This window comes from Taudactylus pleione, unplaced genomic scaffold, assembly GCF_031769625.1.
Source record: "Taudactylus pleione unplaced genomic scaffold, aTauple2 ptg000331l, whole genome shotgun sequence".
Lineage (NCBI taxonomy): Eukaryota > Metazoa > Chordata > Amphibia > Anura > Myobatrachidae > Taudactylus > Taudactylus pleione.
The window spans coordinates 2,966,066-2,991,654 of record NW_028284732.1 but is presented as its reverse complement, the minus strand read 5'-3'; the positions used below and the strand labels follow the sequence as shown (position 1 = coordinate 2,991,654).

Genomic DNA, 25,589 nt, shown 5'->3' with positions numbered 1-25,589 from the left:
AAAATTGTTGGTAACAAAATCGTTGTGTGTGTATGCAGCTTTAGTAATATGTCCACAGGATTCTGTTTCCCCGGTAAGGGTATGTACTATATACACAAATCTTCAACAGTGCCACTAAGCAGATGCAGCCCATGTACGATCTGATGATCACTATTTAGTATACCTATTTAAATATAGGCACTTTCTGAACTTTATGCAATCAATCTAATCTAAATGTGTGTCATTTCTTAAATTGATGAAATAGTCATTACTTGTTTTTGAGATGGTTTCAGTGAAGCATAGTTTATGATGGCATACTGGGCTGTTGTTTACATAAATCAAACACAGTGCAATTTACACCTTAGGTCAGCTGGACATTTGTCTGCGATATAGCCTGTGGTAATAAGCCACAGTATATCTTAAGTCAATTCAAGAAGAGCTGTGCTCATATTGAGCTGTGTTTTCAATTAACAAAGTATACGAATAACAAAGTATCCAAACTGAACAGTTAAAAAAAAAAAAAAACAGTTGAACAACATCTGAGAACAGGTAATTTCTAAATCAAACTTTATTACTATTCTAAAAAGGTCTTCTTTTATTAAAATCGCCATGTACTATTTTTTTCTACTTTCACTCCATGGTATTTTCTCTAAGGCTGTTACATCCTTCATTCTCCCTGCAGCTCATCTCTCTGTACACATTGCAGCCTCAATAATCTACTCCCCTCTTGTGAACACACATGAGCTTTTTACTTCTCTGTATACATTCACAATGACACCCTCAACCTGTCGCCATAAAAACTTTCATATGTGCCTGCCACAACTATATTTATATCTCTATCCTTCTACTTCTATTAGCCGGTGACATTTAGCCAAATTCAGGCCCCACCCACGTGCACCACTCACAACGGAATATAAATCCAGCAAACCTCAGACACATCACATGCCTCCCATCACCCTCCAAGCCACTAAAATGTGCCTTATGGAGTGAACGCTCTGCCTGCAACAAACTAACATCCATCCCATCTTTATTTCACATAGCCTCGATCTTCTCACTATAACTGAAACATGGCTCATACAATCAGACACTTCCTCCTCTGCAGCACTCTCATATGGTGGCCTACACTTCTCACACACAAACACACACACACCACACACCACACCCCCCCCCCCCCCTACAGGCCTGGTACCAGTAAAGGAGGTGGAGTAGGACTATTACTGTCCCAATCTTTCACTTACACAGTTCTCCCACAGGTTACCATCACTCACATTTACATAATTTGAAGTACATTCTATCAGTACTTTCACCACTTTCTCTCTGCGCATTGATGCAATCTGTCGCCCACCTGGACCACCACAACAATTTCTGGAACATTTTTCTGCCTGGCTCCCTCACTTCCTATCCTCTAGCATCACCATCCTAATGGGTGATTTCAATATCCCTATTGACAGTTCACAATCTCCTTATGCCTCCAAACTTCCCCTCTCGGCCTCTCCCAATGGACTGACTCCTCTATTCATCAGAAGGGCCACTGCCTTGATGTTGTATTCACCCGACCTATGCTCAGTTTCTGAATTCACTAATGCTTCTTTTGCTCTCTCAGATCACAATCTTATCACCTGCACACACTCCTCCATTACGTCAACCACAATATCAATCAAAACAACCAAGCCTCCTCAAACCCGCAGAAATATTAATGCTATTCATTTTCAACAACTATCCACCTCTCTGCAACAGCTACACTTACCAGTTTTTACGTTCACTTCTCCTGAGACAGCTGTATCACACTTGAACTAGACACCAGAAATAGCCCTCGATGAAGTGCTTCCAGCTACCCATCACACTCCGTGTAGACTAAAGCTGGGTACACACTGACAGATATATTGGCTGATCAATTGATCAGCCAATATATCTGCTGCCCGTCGGCCAGTGTGTACCTGCGATATGTCTGTGAACGACATCGTTCAGACATATCGCATTGGCTGTCTTGCACAGCCGATGGACAGATCTCTTTGCAGACATATCTGTCCATCAGCAAGTGTGTTTGGGCGGTCTGCAGACCGCCCATACAAACACAGCGGCAGCCGTGGGGAGGGGGCAGGACATGCCCTCGCCCGCTGGAACTTGCGGGCAGAAGCAGATGATGGCCGTTCAGTCTGTATGAACGACCATCATCTGCAGATATATCTGTATAGTGTGTACCCAGCGTAAAGGGGCATACACACTAGACAATGTGCTGACAGATATTGGTGAAAGATATTGGATGTACACACTGAACGATATCGTTAAGTGACGTCATCCTGCCACATCCCTGAACAGGCACTTTCTGACAATATCGTCAGATTGGCCTGTATATTTGCACAACAGCAAACATCATTAACGTTGTCGTCCATATCGTTAAAAAATTGTCTAGTGTGTATGCGGCTTTAGACCTCAACTGTGGCATTCTAAATTAACTAGACACCTACAAAAACTCTCACGTAAAGTAGAACGTCAGTGGCGCAGATCTCGTGCTCCAAGTGACTTTCTCACATAAAAGACTATCTACCACTCTTATAGTACTGTTCTGGACACTGCCAAACAAACATATTTCCAATCTCTCATCTCTGCCCAAGCCTCTACCCCAAGGGACTTTTCAATACATTTAAATCCCTTCTTAACCCTCCCTCACCCAACCCACCTGCTACTATCAAGATCTTGCTTCCTATTTCAAGGACGACAAGATTGATAATATCTGAAATTAAATGGTGGTCTCTTCCTCAGGCAGTGACCTGCTCAATTCCATACCTGAACCTGCTGGCACATTCACTTCATTTGACCCCACAAATGAAGATGAAGTATCTATACTCTTCTCATTCTCCTATTCTACTACCTCTCGTCTTGATCCTATACCCTCACAAATCGGTAAAGATCTGTCTCCTGTGCTCATCCCACCCTTAACTAAAATCTGTAATTTCTCTTTCTCTACTGGTATCTTTCCATCACTGTTCAAGCATGTGGTGATTACTCCCGTTTTGATAAAACAAAATTCTGACCCTAACTCTCTCAAATTACTGTTCCAGCTCCCATGCCCCTCCAAGCTACTGGAGAAACTTGCCTACACTCTCCTCACACACTTTCTTAACTCGTACAACTTATTGGACCCAATTCAGTTAGGCTTTCATTCCCAACACTCCACAGAGACAACACTGACTAAGGTACGGTGTCATCCTTGACTCTGAAATGTCCTTTGTTCCCCACATTCTATCTTTCTCAAAATCATGTTACATACATCTAAAAAACATATCCAAAATTCTACCATATCTTACACTACAAAAACTCTAAAACTCTAATCCATGCACTCATTATTTCCCGCATTGACTACTGCAATAGTCTCCTTACTGGTCTTCCCAAAAACAGACTCTTGCCGCGACAATCCATTTTGAATGCAGCTGCGAGGCTGACCTTCTTCGCCAAACGTTCATTGTATTCTGATCTGCTCTGTCAGTCCATCCATTGGTTACCGGTCTTCTACCGTATTCAATATAAAACACTTTTGCTTACACATAAAGCTATTAACCAAATCACACCATCATACATCTCTTCACTCATCTCGAAATATCTTCCAACCCGACATCTCTGCTCTGCACATGACCTATGTCTCACATCCACACGCATTACTTGTTTCCATACACAGTTACAGGACTTTTTTTCGGGCTGCACCCACTCTGAGGAATGCCCTCCAACGCACAATAAGATTTTTCACTAGTCTCCAAACATTCAAACGCTCTCTGAAAACTCACCTCCTTCAGACAAGGTTATCAGATTCCAGAATCGCCCATATAACCTTCATAGCTTTACTATCTAATTACATCTCCTTTCACAGTCCACAAATGACATTACATATTTTATTTCTTCACTTTCACATCCTCCTAACCCTAGGCCAACATTCCTGTGTGACTGGATCATACAGCTCACCAATAACCTCTGCAGTCAGGATGGATCAATTTGCAATATGTAGCACCTATCCTTGTGTATCAACACTTTTTTCCCTACAGATTGTACGCTTGCGAGCAGGGCCCTCTTACCTTTATGTCTGTTACTACCCAGTCGTGTTCTAATAATGTTGTTTCCAATTGTAAAGTGCAATGGAATATGCTGCGCTATGTAAGAAACTGTTAATAAATAAAATAATAAATGTGTGGAAGTAGGACAATATATAGGCTGTTTTTATACATTTCATCTCATTAATTTCTTCATTGATATTTTGTCATTTGGTTCTGTTCTATAGTTCTTCAGCACTGCACAGTTAACATTTTAAGGCAGATCATTACTTATCTCAGCCAGCAGAACTTGCAGTCTAATTTTCCTAATAGAAACACGCCTACATCAGGTCCAGTTTTAGTCATATGTCAGGTGACCTAGCAGTTTGTATTTGTATTGTGATTCTTTAGCGATCCAAACTCCTCACAGAGAGCACCCTGGATCATAATCGATAAGTGGCAGCAGTGTAACCTCTGTGAGACCCTGAATACTCGCTAGCTTTATCACCACTAGCTTCATGATTTTTCACAGGGGTAGGGAGTCTATGGCACTCCAACTGCTGTAGAACTACACATACCAGCATGCCTTGCCATAGTTTTGCTTAGTTCAAAGGTTCTCAAACTCAGGGTCTGAACGAGCGCCCGCTCTGAATCAGCTGAGTCAGGGTGGTTTTTTTTTTTTTGGTGCTAATTAAGTCACCTGTGCCCAAGCAAGGTTATACTTAAAACCAGGACCATTAAGGTGCCTTGAGGACTGAGGCCCTCATTCAGAGCCGTACGCTCTGAGCAGAGCGCACGCTCTGCATGAGGGCCGGGCTCCTTTTTCATGGAGCGTCCTCCTGGACGCTCGTATAGCTGTGGGTCACCACCCACAGGCTATACGAGCGTGCATTTTGATGGCCGCGATGGTCACGACCATCGCGACCATCGAAATTGCGAGCCGGAGCCTGCGGTTGAGGTTTTCAACCGCAAGCTCCGGAGTGATTTTGGCTCTATCAGAGCCAAAATCACTCCCACTGACATCACTAGTGATGTCAGTGGGCCGGCTTCTGACGGGAGGCGTTCCCGTGGGAACGCCCCCGTCAGGGAGGCACGCCCCCGGCACGCCCACCAAAGGGGGCGTGCTGTCAATCAACATTGACAGCACGCCCCCTTTGATCGGACACAACGAGCGAAGGAAAGTCCTTCGCTCGTCGTGTCTGGCGCATGCGCACGACGGAGCTCCCTCCGTCGTGCGCATGCTCAGTGCAGACCATCGACCCACTTGCGAGCGTACAGCCGCTCGCGAGTGGGTCTGAATCAGGCCCTGAGTTTGGGAACCTCTGGCTAAAGGCCTCCCCATACATCGGCAATTGATTGCAGCAATTTGCAATCGATTGTGTATAAAAATCTTTCCCTTTTTCAATCGATTGCAGAATTGCCTCAATTGATTATATATATATATATATATATAATGTGTGCATTTTATACACAATCGATTGCAAATTGCACGATTGCTGCAATCAATTGCTGATGTATGGGGGCTTTTAGGGTATGTAAAAATCTGGCAGTCAAAAAAGTAAGTTAAGTTGAACTCCGGCGCACACAGTATCTGCCCAATCCCACTCACCAAAATCCTGCCCAATCAGGTAATATAGTAATATAGAATAAAAATAGGAAAGGGAGATCAAAGGAGATACATACAAATAATTCCAAATAGATGAATGCTCACAATCCAAAATTCAAAGGAAATGTCCAAATGATCAGTGTAGATGGTACCTTTGTCTCTTCTCAAAATTACTCCATAACAGGAGAGATGAATACGCGGGGAGAAAAGAAAAGAAAAAGGCACACAATGTGAAGTACTAATAAATCGATTAATATATCCCCTTTTTTGTGTTGATCGTGGAAATGGTGTTTGTATAGTTCCCCAAAGAGAAAGTGAAAGGGACTCGCCACCAATATCTTCCAAAGATTTTTAGCGTACCAATGACTCACACAAATGGTACGGCAACAGAACACATCAAGGTTTCTTTGGAAGGAAATCACCTTTAAATGATCACACAAAATAAATCATATGAGGCGTACCCCAAACTCACATCTCCAGTGATTGGGATCCACACATCAAGGTTTCTTTATACTTATGGAGAGTCTTATCACGCACGTGGATTTAAAAAAACAACAACATTTATTGCACAAAAATTAAAAATATAAGTTCAAAACGTCTTTAGGACAAAACTTTTGACACAGGTCGAGTAACAGGATCCAAAGCATTAGGTGATATACAAGTGATACCTTATAGGAGGTAAGGTCCGGACTTAAATCCAAATAAGAAAAAAACTTCATATATCTCCAAAGCTATTTCAGGGTCCTTGTAGTTAAACTTTAAATAGGCCCAGTAGTCACAGCACCAACGCCGTTTCGATCCTATATGGATCTTTATCAAGGTGTGATCTACTACTGGAATTCTGAGATTATTTATACCTTGTAACAGGAAGTGAGGTCATTAAATGATAACAGAATGTGTTCTAAAACATTGCATACCTTAATGCATATATTTTTAAGACAAATAAAATAAATACTATGTACCTTACAAATGTCTATCATGGTACATGTAATGAAAAGTTTAAAAACAAAATTTAGACATACAGTGTGAGCCAGTAGAATGCGAACCGGAAGTTCTGTGTTCCACCTGCGTTGCACCAGGAATCTCTATCAATCCCTGTATGCCCATGAAATTTATCTTGTGAGGTATCATTTCTATTCCTTCGAGATGTTGTTTAACAGCTTCTAAACCGTCATCATGTTTTATTATACTATAAAGTGAGGTCACATCAGCTGTAACTAGAAACATATCTTTCTTCCATTGTATGTTTTTTAATTTATTAATGGTATCTGTAGTATCTTTTAAATATGATTTCCCCTTAACTACTAATGGTTGGAGAAAGAAATCAATCATCTCCGAAAGATTTGTAGTCAATCCTCCTGAACCTGAAATAATGGGTCGTCCTGGAGGAGCCACAGGATTTTTATGAATCTTGGGCAGTGTATATATCGTAGGAGTTTTTGGACATTTAAGAAATCAAACTGTTTTATTGTGATAACTCCATTTTCTAAATGTTTGCTCAAGAATTTTAAATAGTTCCCTTTTATTCTTGCGGTGGGGTCAACCTTTAATTTTTGGTATGTTCCATCCTTCCAGAACGCAGAACTTCCGGTTTGTATCATTCCGGTGAAGTGAAACGCAGGTGGAACATAGTACTTCCGGTTTTGCGTCATCCTAACATCTGCGCTCCGTCTGGGTCCCGTTTTCAGCGCCCGACCACAGGTTCTCTGGTGGACGCTGATTAGGTACATTGAACCTGACTGCTATCCCAATAGAAAAACGGAACTTATGCAAGTTGAAATGGGCATACAGGGATTGATAGAGATTCCTGGTGCAACGCAGGTGGAACACAGAACTTCCGGTTCGCATTCTACTGGCTCACACTGTATGTCTAAATTTTGTTTTTAAACTTTTCATTACATGTACCATGATGGACATCTGTAAGGTACATAGTATTTATTTTATTTGTCTTAAAAATATATGCATTAAGGTATGCAATGTTTTAGAACACATTCTGTTATCATTTAATGACCTCACTTCCTGTTACAAGGTATAAATAATCTCAGAATTCCAGTAGTAGATCACACCTTGATAAAGATCCATATAGGATCGAAACGGCGTTGGTGCTGTGACTACTGGGCCTATTTAAAGTTTAACTACAAGGACCCTGAAATAGCTTTGGAGATATATGAAGTTTTTTTCTTATTTGGATTTAAGTCCGGACCTTACCTCCTGTAAGGTATCACTTGTATATCACCTAATGCTTTGGATCCTGTTACTCGACCTGTGTCAAAAGTTTTGTCCTAAAGACGTTTTGAACTTATATTTTTAATTTTTGTGCAATAAATGTTGTTGTTTTTTTAAATCCACGTGCGTGATAAGACTCTCCATAAGTATAAAGAAACCTTGATGTGTGGATCCCAATCACTGGAGATGTGAGTTTGGGGTACGCCTCATATGATTTATTTTGTGTGATCATTTAAAGGTGATTTCCTTCCAAAGAAACCTTGATGTGTTCTGTTGCCGTACCATTTGTGTGAGTCATTGGTACGCTAAAAATCTTTGGAAGATATTGGTGGCGAGTCCCTTTCACTTTCTCTTTGGGGAACTATACAAACACCATTTCCACGATCAACACAAAAAAGGGGATATATTAATCGATTTATCAGTACTTCACATTGTGTGCCTTTTTCTTTTCTTTTCTCCCCGCGTATTCATCTCTCCTGTTATGGAGTAATTTTGAGAAGAGACAAAGGTACCATCTACACTGATCATTTGGACATTTCCTTTGAATTTTGGATTGTGAGCATTCATCTATTTGGAATTATTTGTATGTATCGCCTTTGATCTCCCTTTCCTATTTTTATTCTATATTACCAAAAATCTGGCAGTGCATGCAGGGATGTGTAGTGCAACAAGTTGCCTACCAATGTTTTCTCATATCTCCAATTACTGCATATTTTAAAATTAGATTTTTGTGAGCCATAAATGTCCTAGTTGTTTCCTGGGTTTACTGTATAGTAAATGTTCTCTTCCCTAACCACCTACTCTCAGCTGCTGTCTCTGACCCTGGATGGGCTGACCGGAGTTTCTCAGGATCACATGCGAGTGCATTTCCAGACTGGTTCCAACCAAATGATGCTTCATATCAATCTGTGGTCCAGTTTATTCCTAGGAGCAGGTAACTGAGTTAATCACCAAATACACACACAGCTTTTCAGTTCATTGTGCTGCTGTGTGTCTAGATATGCTATAACCCATAGCCCTCATTCATATGTTTGCTTTCATGTTCTAAACCGTGCTAGAAAAATGTAACAGCATATGCTTGCTTTCTGATGGAACGGAGCCTATCGCACCGTGTCAGGGCTGTCTAATTAGCTGGCCGCCCATCATTAATGGTCTGCATCTTCCTGCACGTTAATAGTGAGAGAAATATATACATATATAATATGCATTTTTTTTTTTCTAGAATCATAGAGCAAACGTTTTTGTTTTTTTTTGCCTTTTGTTTTTGGAATAGATCTGTCTTTTGGTGCCACAGCCATGTAAATATCGTTATAAGAGAGATTGTCCGTAAAGTTACTTTACAAGGTTTATTGGGGTACCATATATGTGTACTTTTTTTAAAATGTACATTTTTGTTGTTGTTAGTTTGTTTATCCACTGATATGTTTACTCTGTTTTTTATATTTTCATTACAATGTTAACATGCTGTAGCATAGCCATAGGCGATTCAGGGGTAAAATAGAGCTCAGGAAATACTCAAGTTTATGCAAAAATTCAGGCGGTGACATCCATGCCATTTCCGTAAAATATCTGCTATCTATAGTATATAGCCATATTGCCATATTACACCATATAAAACCACATTTAAAGGACATGGTAAAATATGCAAATTTAATAGATTTAAAAGACAGGTAAATATATAACTTTTTAAAATGTTGTTGTACAACATCCGGGATAAAGTGCATTCAATCACTCTCAATAAAATAAACCAATAAATAAAAGTTGCCAGGTGGCTGCTTTACCAGATGCAGGAAGTAAACATGCGGGGTACAACAAAGGATGATATTTGGCAGGAGAGGAGGCGCTGGACCAGGCTATTCTACCAAGTGCAGAAGGGCATTGGGGACGGGGATGAGGATTCCGGATCAATCATCATCCTTTGTTGTACCCCGCACGTTTACTTCCTGCAATGTATTACACTCGCATATTTTACCATGACCTTTAAATGTGGTTTTATATGGTGTAATACGGCTATATACGCAGATATTTTACGGAAATTGCATGGATGTCACCGCCTGAATTTTTGTATAAACTTCAATATTTCCTGAGCTCTATTTTACCCCTGAAGGGTAGCGCCTAAGGCTAAGATTATACTTTTAAATTTGCATACACAGAGGTGTGGGTACACCTTGTTAGCCGCAGGCTGCTCTCCTGATCAGAATTTAAAGCAGCGCTTTTAGGTTTCCAACACATACATATTATTTATGCTGTAGCATAGACCTACGTACTATTGGGTATATTTATAAAGGTTGATTTTAATAAGCTTTGATCAATTGAAAATCAATCAACATCGATGTTGTGCTTCTGGGGCTAAATCACACATTTACTAATACTTAAAAAAAAAAAAAAAATCAATAATTGTCTGTTAATAAATGTGTGATTTAACCCCAGAAACACACAACATCGATGTTGATCATTTTTCATATCAATCAAAATAGGCCTTTAGTAAATATACCCCTAGGTGACCATTTCTGTAGCTGTTTCTCAACAGTGTTGTGTGTAAATAACATTACATTTCTTTTGGGCTTTTGCTCAGGCTGTACTCTAACTAGTTAGCCAAATAGCATTGCTGTCCTTGTTGTGCATTGACAAAATGTTATCAGAGGGGCTATAATGCTATAGTTGTATCTTTTTCATACTCATTTGAAGAGATTACTGTACTGTGTAATGACAATGCTAGTAAGTCTGCTTATAGAACTCCTGCAGTTCCATTATTTGCTATCTCTTCCTCATGATCATGTAATCCTTTACAGCTCTTCCCTGTCAATGTAAATGAGATATTTAGATACATATTATTTACTGATAATGAGGGATCCATTGCTTGTAGATCCAAAATAACTATTCCATGTCTCTGTACATTTTAGACTCATTGACCATATAATTCGTACTGGTAGTGACAGGGTTATGACAATCCTTAAAGTGAGAGAGGTATAGAGGTATTTTGGATCCATACTAACAGACCATTAGCACTGATGGTTTTGGAATTGAAGGCTTTACATATTATGGCCCTGAGCAATTAGTAGATCTATTTTAAATGTATTGCTGTTAATCTTTATAAAAAAAACTTTTCTAATTCCTCTGGGAATTTGGGAATTTTGGTGATCTTTATAATATATTCCGAGATTTATGTATTGTAGTATTCAATATTTTGTTTATTTTGATGCATATGGTTTATAGTATTCTTGATACTCACTGTATAGTGCCCTATAGATATCTATATCGTGAACACATGTAATTAAACCTTCATCCTTGAACATATAACACAATGCCTTCTCCAATGCATACATGTGTATCCAAATAATTATGTTAATTACATCAATTATAATTGATGTCATGCACAGAATCATTTGGATATTACTTGCATGATTTTATACTGCTGTGTTGTTTGACAAAAGGATGGGAGCTTCTGAAACAGTATAGCTATTGTAATAAATGACTGGTTATTAATATGTTTGTTCAGTTCCATCATTTCAGTTTGTAAATGTAAGTGTGGCGTGATAGTCATCATAGAATACAGTAGCCTGTAGGTGCAGTCTACCGTCTAATGTTAAGGAATTGGTGACATAACCTGGGGGATTAGCCAGGCCTGATAATATGACCAAATAGGCATTGAGTTGTGAGTCTATCCCTAGCATGGGCAGAGTTATTATCCATCTATCCCTCTCTCGTGCAGTACATTGCTGTTACTTCTATATATAATTATGAATGTCCTCTGTCTAATATTAGAGAAATCGGATGTGCACATTAAACTGTTAGAGGGTTCATACCTTCTATACAATTATAATTTTCTGTTGTCTAGGCCACAGCTATAGGCAGTTATAGATCTTTCCAGCCAGAAGGTGGCACTGCCATACTCTTTATACGTGATTTAAAAAAAAATATATAGATATTTATCTAATTTTTATGAATGCAATGACATTGTAATGAACAATTATCATTAGCACTCTTCCATATAAAACAACATGCATAAGTACTTTTATAGCTTTCACACTTTCAAATGCCTGTGTTTAAACAGGTGCTCTAGGTTCCATGCATTGCCATATTAGGCAAGCTATGATGCAGTGAACTTTTTTTCATCCAGTCCCTAAACTAAATGATGATCTCATCAATATTGGTTATACAGTACTGAGATTGGCAGATTTTATACCTCCACATTTCAAAATGTGGTTTAAAGCCACATGGCTATAATACAGCCTGTAAAGTGACAATTAGGACCTGTTTAGTTGGTACTTTATCTCTCTCCAAGGCTTACCCTTAGAGTACTATTGTCATGGTCTAAAGGCACAATCTGTAAGTTTTGTAGAGGTGGAAATGGTCAATATTTGAACAATTGAGCTGTTAGTCTGAATTATTCTCAGGTTTCCTCCCTTTTTGTAGCCTAGTCACCATTCTTCCCTGACTTTGATAGACCTCTGCTGTAGTGGCTTAGTGGCTTTTACTGGCTAATTTCACCTTTTTAATAGGTGTTTTTTTTTTTTGTTTTTTTTTTAATCTTTCATAATACTATATAGGGAAGTTCTTTCTTTCCTTATATTCCAAGTTTATTTATCAATACAGTTGCTGCCTTTTGGTTATATCGCAGCTCTGTACAATAAACAATTCTGCATTTTGATATAAAACATGGTCTATAAATACATAAGGAAGCCTGAATAGTAAAGATAGATATAGATATATATTGTAAAAGTTGCAAGATGGCTACTTGAGGCAGTATGTTATAGAGCGTACACACTGCAGGATTTGAACAAAATCGTTAACTAGATTATCAGATTGAGCTGCAGGTAGTGATGACCTGAAACTGCAGTGGATGACGCTGCGCGAGCATGTGTAGAGTGCACACACTTGATGATTTGAACGATTTGTTGTTCTGATCCGTCGGAGTTGGGCAAATCATTCAAAATATCGTTTGTGTGCCCAGTTTTAGTCTTCTAGATATGGAAAACCACTATAAGAAGACCTGGACCAGCACATTCTTCATTAGAACTCTTGATACATTAAATGATTCTAATTGAAATGTAAAGTTTTCCATATTTCTTTTAGACTAAAGACATTAAGGGCCGTATCTAAGCAGCAGCGATAATGTACAAAATTAATGTGTGCTAAGGTTTCGCAGCACTTCAGGGCTTTTGGTGCAATAATTTTGCGTCTTTTGCCTATGCGCACTCCCATTTTTTACACTATCCTATCCAAAAGATGCGATGCGCCTGAAACTGTCCGTGGTGTAACCTGCGAAAAGTACAGCAGAAATTGGGGATTCTGGGGAAATCTGTCTGTATCCCATAAAAAGACAAACTGACATAGGAAAACTATACAAGTATATTAGTGGCCCTGATTAAAAGTATTTTTGATTCTTAAATTGTGTCAAATGGCTGTTATATGTATAGAAAAATGGCCAAAATAAATGCTGTACTTGGGAGTATATCAAAATGGGTGTAAGTATATTTTTGTGTCATTTTAGAGCACTTTTACAAAATGTTAAAAATACACCTCGTGCAGGCTCCTGCAATGTTTAAAACACATGTCCCATCCATACAGCCCTCCAAAATACCGGAACAGCTACTTTTAAACCCATGTTCCAACACACTTACTTTTTTTCACCCCATAACTGACATGTCATTATTAGCCAACTTAAGGTAATGTAAACAACATTATTTTTGCCTATTTTATCCAAGGGGTTCTGAGCCAAGTCCTGACATTTTTAGCCAAAAATTGGGGTTTTGCACAGCTTTTCGCCTGCTCTCAGATGGTGAAAACTGTTGTTAGCCGGTTTTTGACTATGGAGAATTCGCACGTTCGAAAACCGCGGCAATAGGATTGCACGATACACATTTTGTGCGAAAAGTTAGCACTGGTGAATACTTTTCACACAAATGCAGCTTTTCGCGTCTAATTAGATACGGCCCTAATCATGTCTAACTGTATGTTTCTACTTCAGGGTCCATAGGGGGTCCACAGGGTTGACCTTGGGGTATAGCTGGATCTGGATCCACGGGCACCACACAGTTAAAGCTTGTGCTGCTCCCAAGATGCACTGGGTCCATCCTCCTCTATACCCCGCTCCAGCCACAGGCACCTCAGTTTTAGTTGGCGCCCGGCCGAAGTCGGGTCACCCTTACTGCAGGGGGGCTGCCGCTCCCACACCCCGCTGGCGCCGCTACGCCAGTACAGATCTTGGGATCGCGGCGGGACCCCAGAGTCTGTACCAGCACAGGCTCTGGGCACTCCCGCGACTGCTGCTGGAGCGCCGGGGATAAGGTAATACGCGGGTTACTGCTTGCGGTGACCCGCGTGTCTATGCAGTCGCATGCCTCCGGGCTCTGGGGACAGACCAGAGGCGCTAGCAGTGGCGGCGGGCTCCCCCTCTCCGGAGGAATTCCCAGTGGGACCTCTAGACCACCAGGGAATTTATTCGGCAGCGGGAGTCAGCGTCCCTGGGGTTAATTGCTAGCCAGCCTTCCCTGTCTAGCGGCTCCTCCCCTCAGCTCAGCGCGCCTTTCCGCTTAGGTCTGGCGACGCTGAGCTGCTTCCTCCTGCAGCCACTCCTCCTCTGAGGTCTCTGGCGGCCATTTTCCCTGGCAGCATCACAGATCTTCCAGGCAGCGCGTGGACCGGTCCCCCTGTGTACCTCTCCCCTGCTAAAGGACAGCGTACACAGCACTATAGCCCTCCCAGACACTGAATCTGGGCGGTTGATTGTAGTGACAAGGTGCAGTGAGTATTCACTTTCTGCATTTTATGTGACTTTTGCTAGTGCTGACTGTGCTTTATTTCTCCTTACTGTCAGTCTATTTATCCGGAACTAATTCCTTGTATATTTATGTATACTTAGCCAATAAAGTGAATTGAATAACTATCCCTTTCCTTCTCCTACAGCCCTACAGGTGTATGTGGGAAGGGCTTTTCTTGGATCTCCCTTATATAAATTCATGTATTTGTGAGGTTGGTCACATACAGTTGTGTGCTACACGGTGCCATATTTGTGGGCTTGTGTGCTGCATACTTGTGGGTCCGCCAAGAGTTAACACTGAGCTTCCCTGTTGTGTTGCTATATATATCTGTGTATATATATTTTATCATGTCTGATGAGGAAGTTGAGCGCTCTACGGCTCCCACTCTGCTCTCCTGCAGACGCTGCGCTGCAGGGGTGAATATGGAGGATTTATCACAGGATGGGCTGTGTCTGAGGTGCCGTCAGTTACCTGGTCCCTCTAACCCCCCAACTTCGGGACAGGTTCCCCCCTTGGGCGGTGTTTTCTCAGGTGCTGGCTTCCATCGCGGACCTTCTGACGGTCCCGACTGCTCTTCCCCCATAGGGGGTTACCCCAAACAGCCACCCCTCCCACTCCGGTTATACCTCAATTATTGCAGTGACCCCCTGGGCCTCAGACTGTTAATCCATGTACGGGGTTCCCTATGTATATTCAGTCTCCTCCGGTGACGCAGCAGTCCGTCATTCCCTTCCAGGGTCTCCCGCAGGCGGGTCAACCACCATGGGTGGATGTGTTCTCCAGTTCAGTATTGGCGGCCTCATCTTCAGCCTTTCAAACTATGTTGCATAGTGACAAGCTTCAGAAGGCGTCAAAACGCACTGTTATGTCATCCCAGTCTGCGCAGCTATCACACTCAGATGTGTCCTCGGACGAGGGGGAATTCCCTGAGGACTCTGATTCGGATTCCCCTGCCCGGGAAGTGTAGACAAAATCTTCCATTAATGGGCCGCCATTGGTGCAGGTGGTGCTGTCCATTCTTGATATAGAGGATGACACCCCGGCCCCTAAGTCCAAGTATCCAAATTTTAAGCAGACAAGGTGACTTCGGCTGTTTTTCCTCTGTCTGACCAGCTGACTGATAATATGGCGGAGGCCTGGCAGTCGCCTAGTAAGAGGTTCCAGCCGCAAAAAGCTTAGCATCTATTTATCTGTTTCCTGCAAGTCATTGCAAAAAGTAGGAAACCCCGCCTGCAGTGGATTCTCATGTTACTCGCTTAATCAAGAGTGCTACCTTGCCTATGCCATCCATTTTATCCCTAAAGGATCCCACAGACAGGAAAGTGGAGACTTGTTTAAAATCCATTTATTCTCCCTCTGGGGCGGTGGCCCATCTGTCCATGGCCATCTCTTGGGTGGCTAAAGCCATTGAGAGTTGGGCCAATGTACTGGAAGATACTTTTCCTGAGGAAGCTCCGAGGTCCAGAGAGCTTTAGTTGGACAGGTGAGGGATGCCGCTTCCTATATTGGAGAAGCGTCTTTGGATGCCATTCTTCTGACTTCTAGAGTTTCGGCAGCAGCAGTCTCTGCTCGCTGGTCTTTGTGGCTTCGTTCTGGGAGAGCGGATGCGGATTCCAAGAAGGGCCTGGAGGCCTTACCCTTTAATGGGGAGATTTTGTTCGGTCCTGACCTGGACAAAATTGTTGATACCCTGGCAAAGTCTAAGTCGGCGTTTCTGCCATCAGCAGCTGTCCCTTCTAAGGCTAGGACCTCAGCCTTTTCGGTCCTTTCGTACTCAGGGTAAGTCCAAGGGTCAGTCCTTCCCGAGGCAGTTGTCAACCAAGGCTGCCCCTAAACCAAAGAAGCAGGCCTGGAGCACAAGACGCCCTGCTTCCAAGCCAGAGGATAAGCCTTCAGCTTGATGGGACGGGTCTCTCTCTGGGGGATCCCAGAGTGGGAGGCCGACTTCTTCAATACGCCCAGTGCTGGTGCTATACCACCACGGATGCTTGGGTATGAGAAGTGGTCTCTCAGGGGTACGCCCCTTTCCTTCAGTCACAGACCCTCTCCCCCCCCCCCCCCCCCAATAGTTCTTCTGCACTAGTCTTCCTCAACCTGAAATCATTGAACAAGTTCCTCAGAGTGCCCGTATTCAGGATGGAAACTTTGCGTTTCATCATTCTGGCTATGGAACCGGGGGATTATATCATCCCCCTGGACATCCAGGACGCCTACCTCCATATACATATAGCACCTTCACACCAGTGGTATCTGAGGTTTGCTATACGTCAGCTTCACTTCCAATTTCAGGCTTTGCCCCTTTGGCCTTTCAACAGCTCCAAGAGTGTTCACCAAAATGATGGCTGTCATGGCTGCCCGTCTGCGCATCCAGGGTATACTGCTTCTGCCGTATCTGGACGACCTCCTATTGCTGGCAGGCTCTCCGGAGGTACTTTTGCAATATCTGCACCTGACGATCGCTTGTCTGCAAGCGCACGGGTGGCTGATAAACTGGAAGAAGTCCGCCCTCATTCTGTCACAGAGGATGGTTCATTTGGGAGCCATTCTGGACTCTCGTCAGAAAAGGATCTTTCTGACTCCAGAAAAGGTTCCTCCCTACAACTACGAGTGAGTAGTTGTCTGAAGAGTTCCCAGGTGTCTGTTCACTCGGCAATGAGAGTTCTGGGGTCCATGGTGTCAACATTCGACATGGGGGAGTATGCCCAGTTTCATTCCCGACCCCTGCAGGGGCTGATTCTATCCAAATGGAATGGGTTACCACACCGGATCAGGACTCGGATGCTGGTGTTGTCTTCGGAGGTGCGCCTGTCGCTGACTTGGTGGCTTCAGATATCTCATCTCACCAAGGGTCGCCCCTTTTGATCCCGGACTGGGTTCTGCTCACGACACATGCCAGTCTCCGGGGTTGGGGAGCAATGACAGGTCCACTTTCACTTCAGGGCCGTTGGATGGCGGAAGAAGCGGTTCTTCCCATCAACATTCTGGAACTTCGGGCCGTGTACAGGGCCTTCCAGTTGTCAAGTCACGCTCTTCAAGGAAGGGCAGTGGAAGTTCAGTCCGACAACGCCACCATGGTGGCGTACATCAACCGTCAAGGGGGGACTCGCAATCGAGCAGCAATGTCGGAGGTGTCACGCATCCTGTCTTGGGCGGAGTGCCACCTTCTGGCCATCTCGGCAGTCTTCATTCCAGAAGTTCTCAATTGGAAAGCGGACATCCTCAGCCGTCACGACGTGCATCCCGGGGAATGGTCCCTTCACCCAGAGGTATTTCAACTACTCGTGGACAGGTGGGGACTGTCGGAGGTGGACCTCATGGCCTCCCGTCACAATCGCAAGCTGCCTGTGTACAGGTCCAGGACAAGAGACGCTGGCGCAAGCCTGGTGGACTTGCTGTCAGTGAAATGGACATTTCAGCTGGCGTATCTATTCCCTTCCATATCCCTGCTGCCTCTGGTCCTTCGGAAATTCAAACAGGACGGCGGGATGCTTTTGCTGATGGCTCTGGCTTGGCCCAGACGTCCTTGGTACTCCGATCTTCGGGGCCTATCCATTGAATTTCCGTTTCTTCTGCCTCAACGTCGGGACATATTGTCTCAGGGGCCCTGCCTTTACCCGGATCTGGGTCGTCTGTCTTTGACGGCGTGGCTCTTCAGACATCCGTCTTAAGGTCCTGGGGTTTTTCCAGCTCAGTCATCAGCACAATGCTACAGGCGCGCAAGCCTGCTTCCGCCAGGATTTACCACAGAGTGTGGCATACTTATTTTCAATGATGTGAGTCCAAAAACTACGATCTTCAGGCTTTTCGTGTTTCTAGAGTTTTGGCATTCCTTCAGTCTGGTTTGGATCTAGGCTTACGCCTAGCTTCTTTGAAAGTTCATGTGTCTGCACTATTGGTTTCAGCGTAGGATAGCTACTCAGATGTCCGCACCTTTTACCAGGCTGTTCTCAGGATTCAGCCTCCCTTTGTTCCCCTAGAGGCTCCTTAGGATTTGGCGGTGGTGCTTCGTGCCTTACAGGGTTCTCGATTTCAACCTCTTGAGTCGGTGGAACTCAAATGGTTGACGATTAAGACTGCTTTTCTACTGGCGGTTGCTTCAGGCAGAAGGTTATCAAAATTGGGGGCGCTCTCCTGTCGTCCTCCTTTTCTGATTTTTCACCAGGACAGGGTAGTGCTTCGCACTCATCCGGGTTTCTACCTAAAGTGGTTTCTAAGTTACACATTAATCAGGAAATTGTTGTGCCGGCATTTCAGTCACCTGATCTCTCAGCTAATAGAAGCCGAAGGAGACAGAGAGAAAAAAGATTATTGTATGATGTGTGAGATTTTTTCTTTGTGGTGACAGGTTGAGGATGTTAAAGTTAATGTATGCAGATGGAAACAGTTCATGAGTGTTAATGAGAGTGGAGGGGGTGGAGTATTGAGGAGGCAATATGGACAGAAGGGGTGTGATTCTAGGAGAGTGAATGATGTTATAGCCTTAGTGATAATGTCATGGAAAGCTATGAATAAAAGTGATTTCTTATACATTGTTGGTTTAGAATACCAGGCATGATACTATGTCAAAGAGACCAAGTAAAGGCAATAAGGAAAATATAAAGTTATGAGTAGTGCAGTGTCACTCTGTAGCAAGTGTAGATTATTTTTGGCTACATTCAGATGTTGCTTATAGGTTAACTGTTCTATAATACACTTTGTGCATGAAACACTATGGGACTGATTCAGAGCCACTCGTAAGCGGCCGCTCGTTCGCTCCGAGCGATGTTCGCACATCTGCGTATGGGTCGTAATGCGCATGCGCCAACCAGTCATTGCGGTCGGAAATCAAGCGCTCGCCAAATAGCGAGTGTCTGCTAATTTGAGTGACAGGATGAGGAATTTGTGGGTGGTAACAGGGGAAGGTGCTTGAAAACGGTGAGTGGAAATCCGAACGCAGGCGTGCCAAACGGTCAAAACGGGCGTTTTAAGGGTGTGCATAATTAACAAAGCAGCGTCATCGGCCACGTCACTTGCTTGTCTCTTAGCCTGAACTGTTCGCATGATTGCGGTAGGATAAACCTACCACAAGCACTGCGAGCAGTTCAGACGCCTTTCGATGTACTCGATTAATCAAATAAATAGCGGAGATGACGTATGATGCAAGCGGCCAGGGGGCGTCTTTACAAAATAGCGAGCGCATGTTTCGTTCGCTCGCTCAGACATAGATGCGTCAACAGACCGCAAAGAGCGAGCGCTCAATTTAAATATCCGGCCCCTTTTTCTGAACGAGCGAGCGCAAATAGCGTCCGGCTCTGAATCAGGCCCTGATTCAGCCACACTTTCCATTCCCTGTTGTCATGGGTTTACATTACGCGCGTTTTGTGAGATGTTTTCATGAAGCGCACTCCCGATTCTCTTGCAAATCATTTATAAATGGCAAATAGTGGATGTCACACATTAATTCCGCAGTGTGCGACCTATGTGACGTACATGAGAGTGAGGAAATCATCTCACACCTCAAAAAAGTGTCAAATAGGACAGTATAGAGGCTGTTATTGGCCATAAGCATAGTATTGGAGGCAGTTACATGGTGTCAAATGATTGATTTTTGGAAAATTCTAAAAATGATGGAAAAATAATAGCAAGTATGTTTCAGCAAATAAGTGTGTAGAGTATTTTGGGGGTACATTAAAGTGTCTCTAATGATATTTAAGTCTATATACAAGTTTTAAAAGTTGAGAAAAAAAAACACACTTGCAATTACCATTCATAGGTTCAAAAACTCCTTTATCCTCAATACAGCAACAAACATACATGTTCTACATCATTTAACCCATTTTTCTTCTTTTTAGAAACAATAACCTGAAAATTACATGTCTTCATTGGCTATATTTTCCTATTTAAAAACCTCTAAATACTTTATTTGTTATTGCGAGGCATGTCCCAGGGGTACTACACTGTGTCCCAACATTTTTCTTATTAAAATAAGGATCTTTCTGTACTTTCCACGTTGTCTGGAGCGGCAAACTAAAATTCACCTTAAGGTAACAAAGGTCTCAATGGAAGTTAACGCAGATTTTTAATTGAATAGCATAAAGTTGTGTTAAGCAAATGTCCAACTCTAATTGAATTGGCCCCTTCGTACAGAGCAACACATTTTAGTGTTCCTTGTGTATGTACAGTAAATCCGGAAAGTATTCACAGCTTTTCACTTTTTCCACATTTTGATATGTTACAGCTTTATTCAAAAATGGAATAAATTCATTTTTGTCCTCAAAATTCTACACACAATACCCCATAATGACAACGTGTAAAAAGTTTTTTTGAGATTTTTGCAAATTTAATAAAAAGAAAAAACAGGCTGTAATATAACAAAATGTGGAAAAAGTGAAGCGCTGTGAATACTTTCCGGATGCACTGTAGACGGAATAGTGAGCTATTCTCATTTCAGAGAGATCACTTGCACCAATGATAGGACTGGTACAAATGCACACTGATCGTTGTGGCTGCATACAGTAGGTATTTGCAGCCAAGCCGGGCTGCCATCAGAAATCGTGGGGCCCGGTACTGACAAAGACGGCAGGGCCCCCCCCGGGGGATGGCGCAGAGGTGGGAGGAGCTGTGTATAATGTGGGTGGAGCTACACAGGGGGGGGGGCGTCAATTAGTGCATCACCCAGTTTAAAAATTCTCAAAGTTTGGGGTGGGGAAGACAGGATGGGAGTGGGTGGCACAGGGCTGGGAAGGGTGGACCTTAATTGGGGGGCACAGGGCAGAGAAAGCTGGCTGGACTAGGGGCGCATGGGGCAGGGAAGGCTGGCTGGACTAGTGGAGCATGGGGCAGGGAAGGCTGGCTGGACTAGTGGAGCATGGGGCAGGGAAGGCTGGCTGGACTAGGGGAGCATGGGGCAGGGAAGGCTGGCTGGACTAGGGGAGCATGGGGCAGGGAAGGCTGGCTGGACTAGGGGAGCATGGGGCAGGGAAGGCTGGCTGGACTAGGGGAGCATGGGGCAGGGAAGGCTGGCTGGACTAGGGGAGCATGGGGCAGGGAAGGCTGGCTGGACTAGGGGAGCATGGGGCAGGGAAGGCTGGCTGGACTAGGGGAGCATGGGGCAGGGAAGGCTGGCTGGACTAGGGGAGCATGGGGCAGGGAAGGCTGGCTGGACTAGGGGAGCATGGGGCAGGGAAGGCTGGCTGGACTGGGGGAGCATGGGGCAGGGAAGGCTGGCTGGAGTAGAGCGTTAGGGGAGGGAAGGCTTGCTGGTTTCTTGCAGTAGGTGGAGCGGAGGGGCACAGGGCAGGGACTCTTCCTACCTTGTTTTTTCAGAGGGCCCGGGCCGGGAGACAGCAGTGCAGAATATATGAATCGGCAGCCGGGTAGACACATGGCAGCCAGCGGTAATTGAAATACGACGCTGCCCGCGAGCCAATCACAGCTCGCGGACCGGCAGCCAATCAGGAGCGGCCGCAATGGCTGCTCCTGATTGGCTGCCGGTCCGCGAGTTGTAAGTCTTGCGGCCGGCACCATATATCAAATACCGCCGGCGGCGCTGTGTTTCCCCGGCTGCTGATTCCTATACTCTGCACTGCTGTCTCCCGGGCCCCCGCTCTCTCCGGGCCCGGGACTCCGGGCCCGGCAGTCCCCCCCTGACGGCGGCCCTGCAGCCAAGTATGAATACAGGCAAAGATCCTTATTTATCTCCGAGCCCACAGTGTGGCCGCATCTGTGGCCAGTTTGTGTCTGAATCAGTTGACGCAATGTAATTGAATTGCTTTGGTATTACTTGTGCAGCGTTCGTGGTGGTTTGTGTTGCTGAGACAGGTGGGTGAAATTGTGAACAGTCTTTGTTGTAGTGGTGGTGTTGGTAGAGCAGTGGTGGGGCAGTTGGTAGGATGGAATAAATTGTATCGGTTACCCTAGCAGTGCAGTCTTTCTCCTTTTTTTTATTTTATTTTATTTTTTTTTTATTTCGGGGTGGCATTTAGGCAAGCGCTTTTTCTGTATATTTTTTATGCACGTTATTGGTTTTATGCTCTTACGTAGATATTTATATCTCGATAATTGTTTTTTGGGTTTTTTTTTTCGTTCTTTCGATTATATTTTGCATTGATTATAGTTTCTTTCTGATGTGTCCTTTACTGTGAGGTTAATGCATGCTTTGTGTATAGCTCTGATGCTAAATGGAATTCTAAGGTGTATGTATGTGTGTGTATTTATATATACAGCATTATGCATGTCCAAGTGGAGGGAGAGTGCACACATGAGGTAATAAGAAAGCAACTTTACTGATATAAATGCTCACGTGTAACGTGTTTCATCATTGGTTAATAGTGTACCCGCTGGGCTGTTTTAGTAGCGCGCCATGCCCTGCACAATTTTAAAAGGGTAAAATGCGCCCTGCCCTTTTAGCGGCGCTTCACTAAAACAACCTGCCCTGAACCTTCCCCGTCTGCGGGTGGGAAAAGTTGCGGTGAACGGTCACCATCAGGTGAATAGACTACGTGCACATGCGCACGACATCTATTCACCGTGAAGGGAGAGTTTGAGGGAAGTGTAACAAATTGGAGGTTTCGCAAGGACACAACCCCTTTCTGCTGGCACCCTCAGTACCCTGTCCTACCCACAGTCTAGTGGGAACACGAGTTTAAGACTTCATATATTTGTGTGTGTGTTTTCATTAGTTAAGCTCTTTTGTGGTTAGTTTAGCACTGATAAAGTTGTGTGTAATATTTGTAACAAACATGTTGATCAGTTCTGGCCACTTTAATGACCATCTACCTCCTAGTTGCCATTTTTAGGCCTTTGCTTTGACTCTGTCAGAGCAAGCTATCGTACTACCTGTCAAATTTGTTGCTTTGTGTTTATCCAATGGGAAAAAAATGTCCTAAATGGACCTCCTTTGCACTATTGTTTATGTTTAGTGGTCTGGGCCTTAATGCTCTTGAGAACTTTTAATGTCTTACCATGAATCCCATGTGCATTTTGGTGCCTGAGGTTGATTTTCAATGTACCTATCCATGGATAACAGTCATGGACAAACACGGTCTGCCACCATAGTAGAGGTCATGGGGTTTTGTTTTTAGAGTTTTTTTGTTTGTTTGTTTTTCTCTTTCTTTTGGGGTATCATTTTCCAAACTATTTTAAAATAAATGTCTTTTTAATAATATGCAAATAAAAGGGAAAGTATAATCTATATTTAATTCCATAGGCATTTTGTTCACTGGAGAACTATGGGAGTTCTTGAGTTTCACTGAACGTTACCAAAGTGTCATCTACAACATCCTGCTCTTTAGTCTGACTAGTGCCCTGGGGCAGGTAAATATATCTTAAATTCTTTCTACTTTTCAAGTCTGTGCATGTATAATTTTTTTTAATATTCTTTTTGAATTCTGAAATATGTTACTAATGATTTATCTTCCTTATCAGACCTTCATTTTCATGACGGTGGTATATTTTGGTCCTTTGACCTGTTCCATCATCACAACCACCAGGAAGTTCTTTACTATCTTGGCCTCGGTTTTGCTGTTCTCCAATCCGATTAGTAACTTGCAATGGGTTGGGACCTTGCTGGTGTTTCTAGGTAAGTTCAACAGGCTGGACAGATGGACTTGCAGTTTAATTTATTTTCTGTTACAGATTAAACTTTGTTGACTGCCAAAGTATCTACGGTAGTTCTCTCTTTTGTCTTCCTTTGATACATTATAGCCATGTATTTTTATCATTGGGTGGCAGTTTATCATGGGTAAGACACAGCTGTCTTTCTACAAAAAGATGATGGTATAAAGATTTGGTAGAGGAGCAGAGTGAGAAACTAGAAATAAAAAAGACCATTCATTTAGTAAACCTTTACAGGAACAGAGACTAAATTGATTTTTTAGATCTTTTTTTATTAAAACTTTATTAAAAAAAATATCTCTTCATATATCTTTTTATTTAATGTGACAACATGTAGGGGAGATTTATCAATCCTTGGAGAGAGGGAAAGTGGAGGGAAATAAATTACCAGCCAATCAGCTCCTTACTATCATTTCTTCGGGGTCCATAGGGCTCCACAGGGAGACATTAGGGGTGTAGGTGGGACCTGGAGGACCGGACACCAACAGCAAAGCTTTTCAATCCCTGGATGCTTCGGTCCTTCCCCCTATACCCCGCCCACAGCCTGAGGGCACTTCAGTTTTGTTGGTGTCCGGCAGGAGCTGGACCAGCATTATAACAGTGGGCTGTATTAAGCAGCCCAAGCTTTTACTTTTATGCTTTTATTTACTTTTTTTTTTTTTTTTGCTTACAAACGGGCGAGCAGCACCAGGCTGTCCTCTGGACGTCTGTTCTTCTGCCCCATCACCCCTCCGCGGCGCCATGACACCAAGCCTATGCTAGGTACTCCTGGCGAGGCTCTGAGGGGAACTAGCTAGCAGGCTCCCCAGACCTCAGACTGCAGCCCGGAATCCAGGGAACAGGTAAGGCGGAACCCCGTTTGCGGAGACCCGCGTCTTAGTGCAGTCTTGCCTCCAGTCTCAGGAAACAGAATGGAGGCGCTGATGTGGACACTGGCTTTGCCCACTACTCCACTACACCACCGGGGTATAACGTTACTGATGCAGAGGCATTTTGTTAAGGTCAGGGGACCCGGTGGTTAACGTCAGCCAGGGGGTAAGGCACTTTCCCTGCAGCCCCTCCTCTAGCTAAGGGTGCCTTTCCACTGCTGTCTTGGTATTCCCTGAGTTTCTCCTCCCTCACCCTTCGCCCCCTCAGAGACACGCGGCAGCCATTTTAGGCAAACAGGTCTTTGGGAAACACTGGGTCCAGTCTAACTTCATACCACTCCCACGGGCCAGGTTATACAGCGCTATATCCTAAGAGCCACTGTGGTGGTAGATGAAATTGTGACTACTTTGGTGGCTAATAAGACGGCGTTCCTGCCCTCTGCATAGAATACAAAGCCACGGACGCCATCCTTTTGGTCTTTTCGCCCTCAAGGCAAAGTCAAAGGTCAGTCCTTTCAACGGCAACAGT

The 25,589-nt window shown here is 43.6% G+C and overlaps 1 protein-coding gene across 1 annotated transcript in view; it reads left to right on the top strand.

Annotated features, from left to right (window-relative positions):
- SLC35B1 (solute carrier family 35 member B1) overlaps positions 1–25,589 on the top strand; it is a 46,211-nt gene that overhangs the window by 15,468 nt on the left and 5,154 nt on the right. The window contains exons 6-8 of the mRNA XM_088443585.1: positions 8,641–8,767; positions 23,785–23,891; positions 24,003–24,156. Coding sequence (XP_088299711.1) covers positions 8,641–8,767; positions 23,785–23,891; positions 24,003–24,156 — 388 coding nt within the window. The remainder of the gene's footprint in view (positions 1–8,640; positions 8,768–23,784; positions 23,892–24,002; positions 24,157–25,589) is intronic.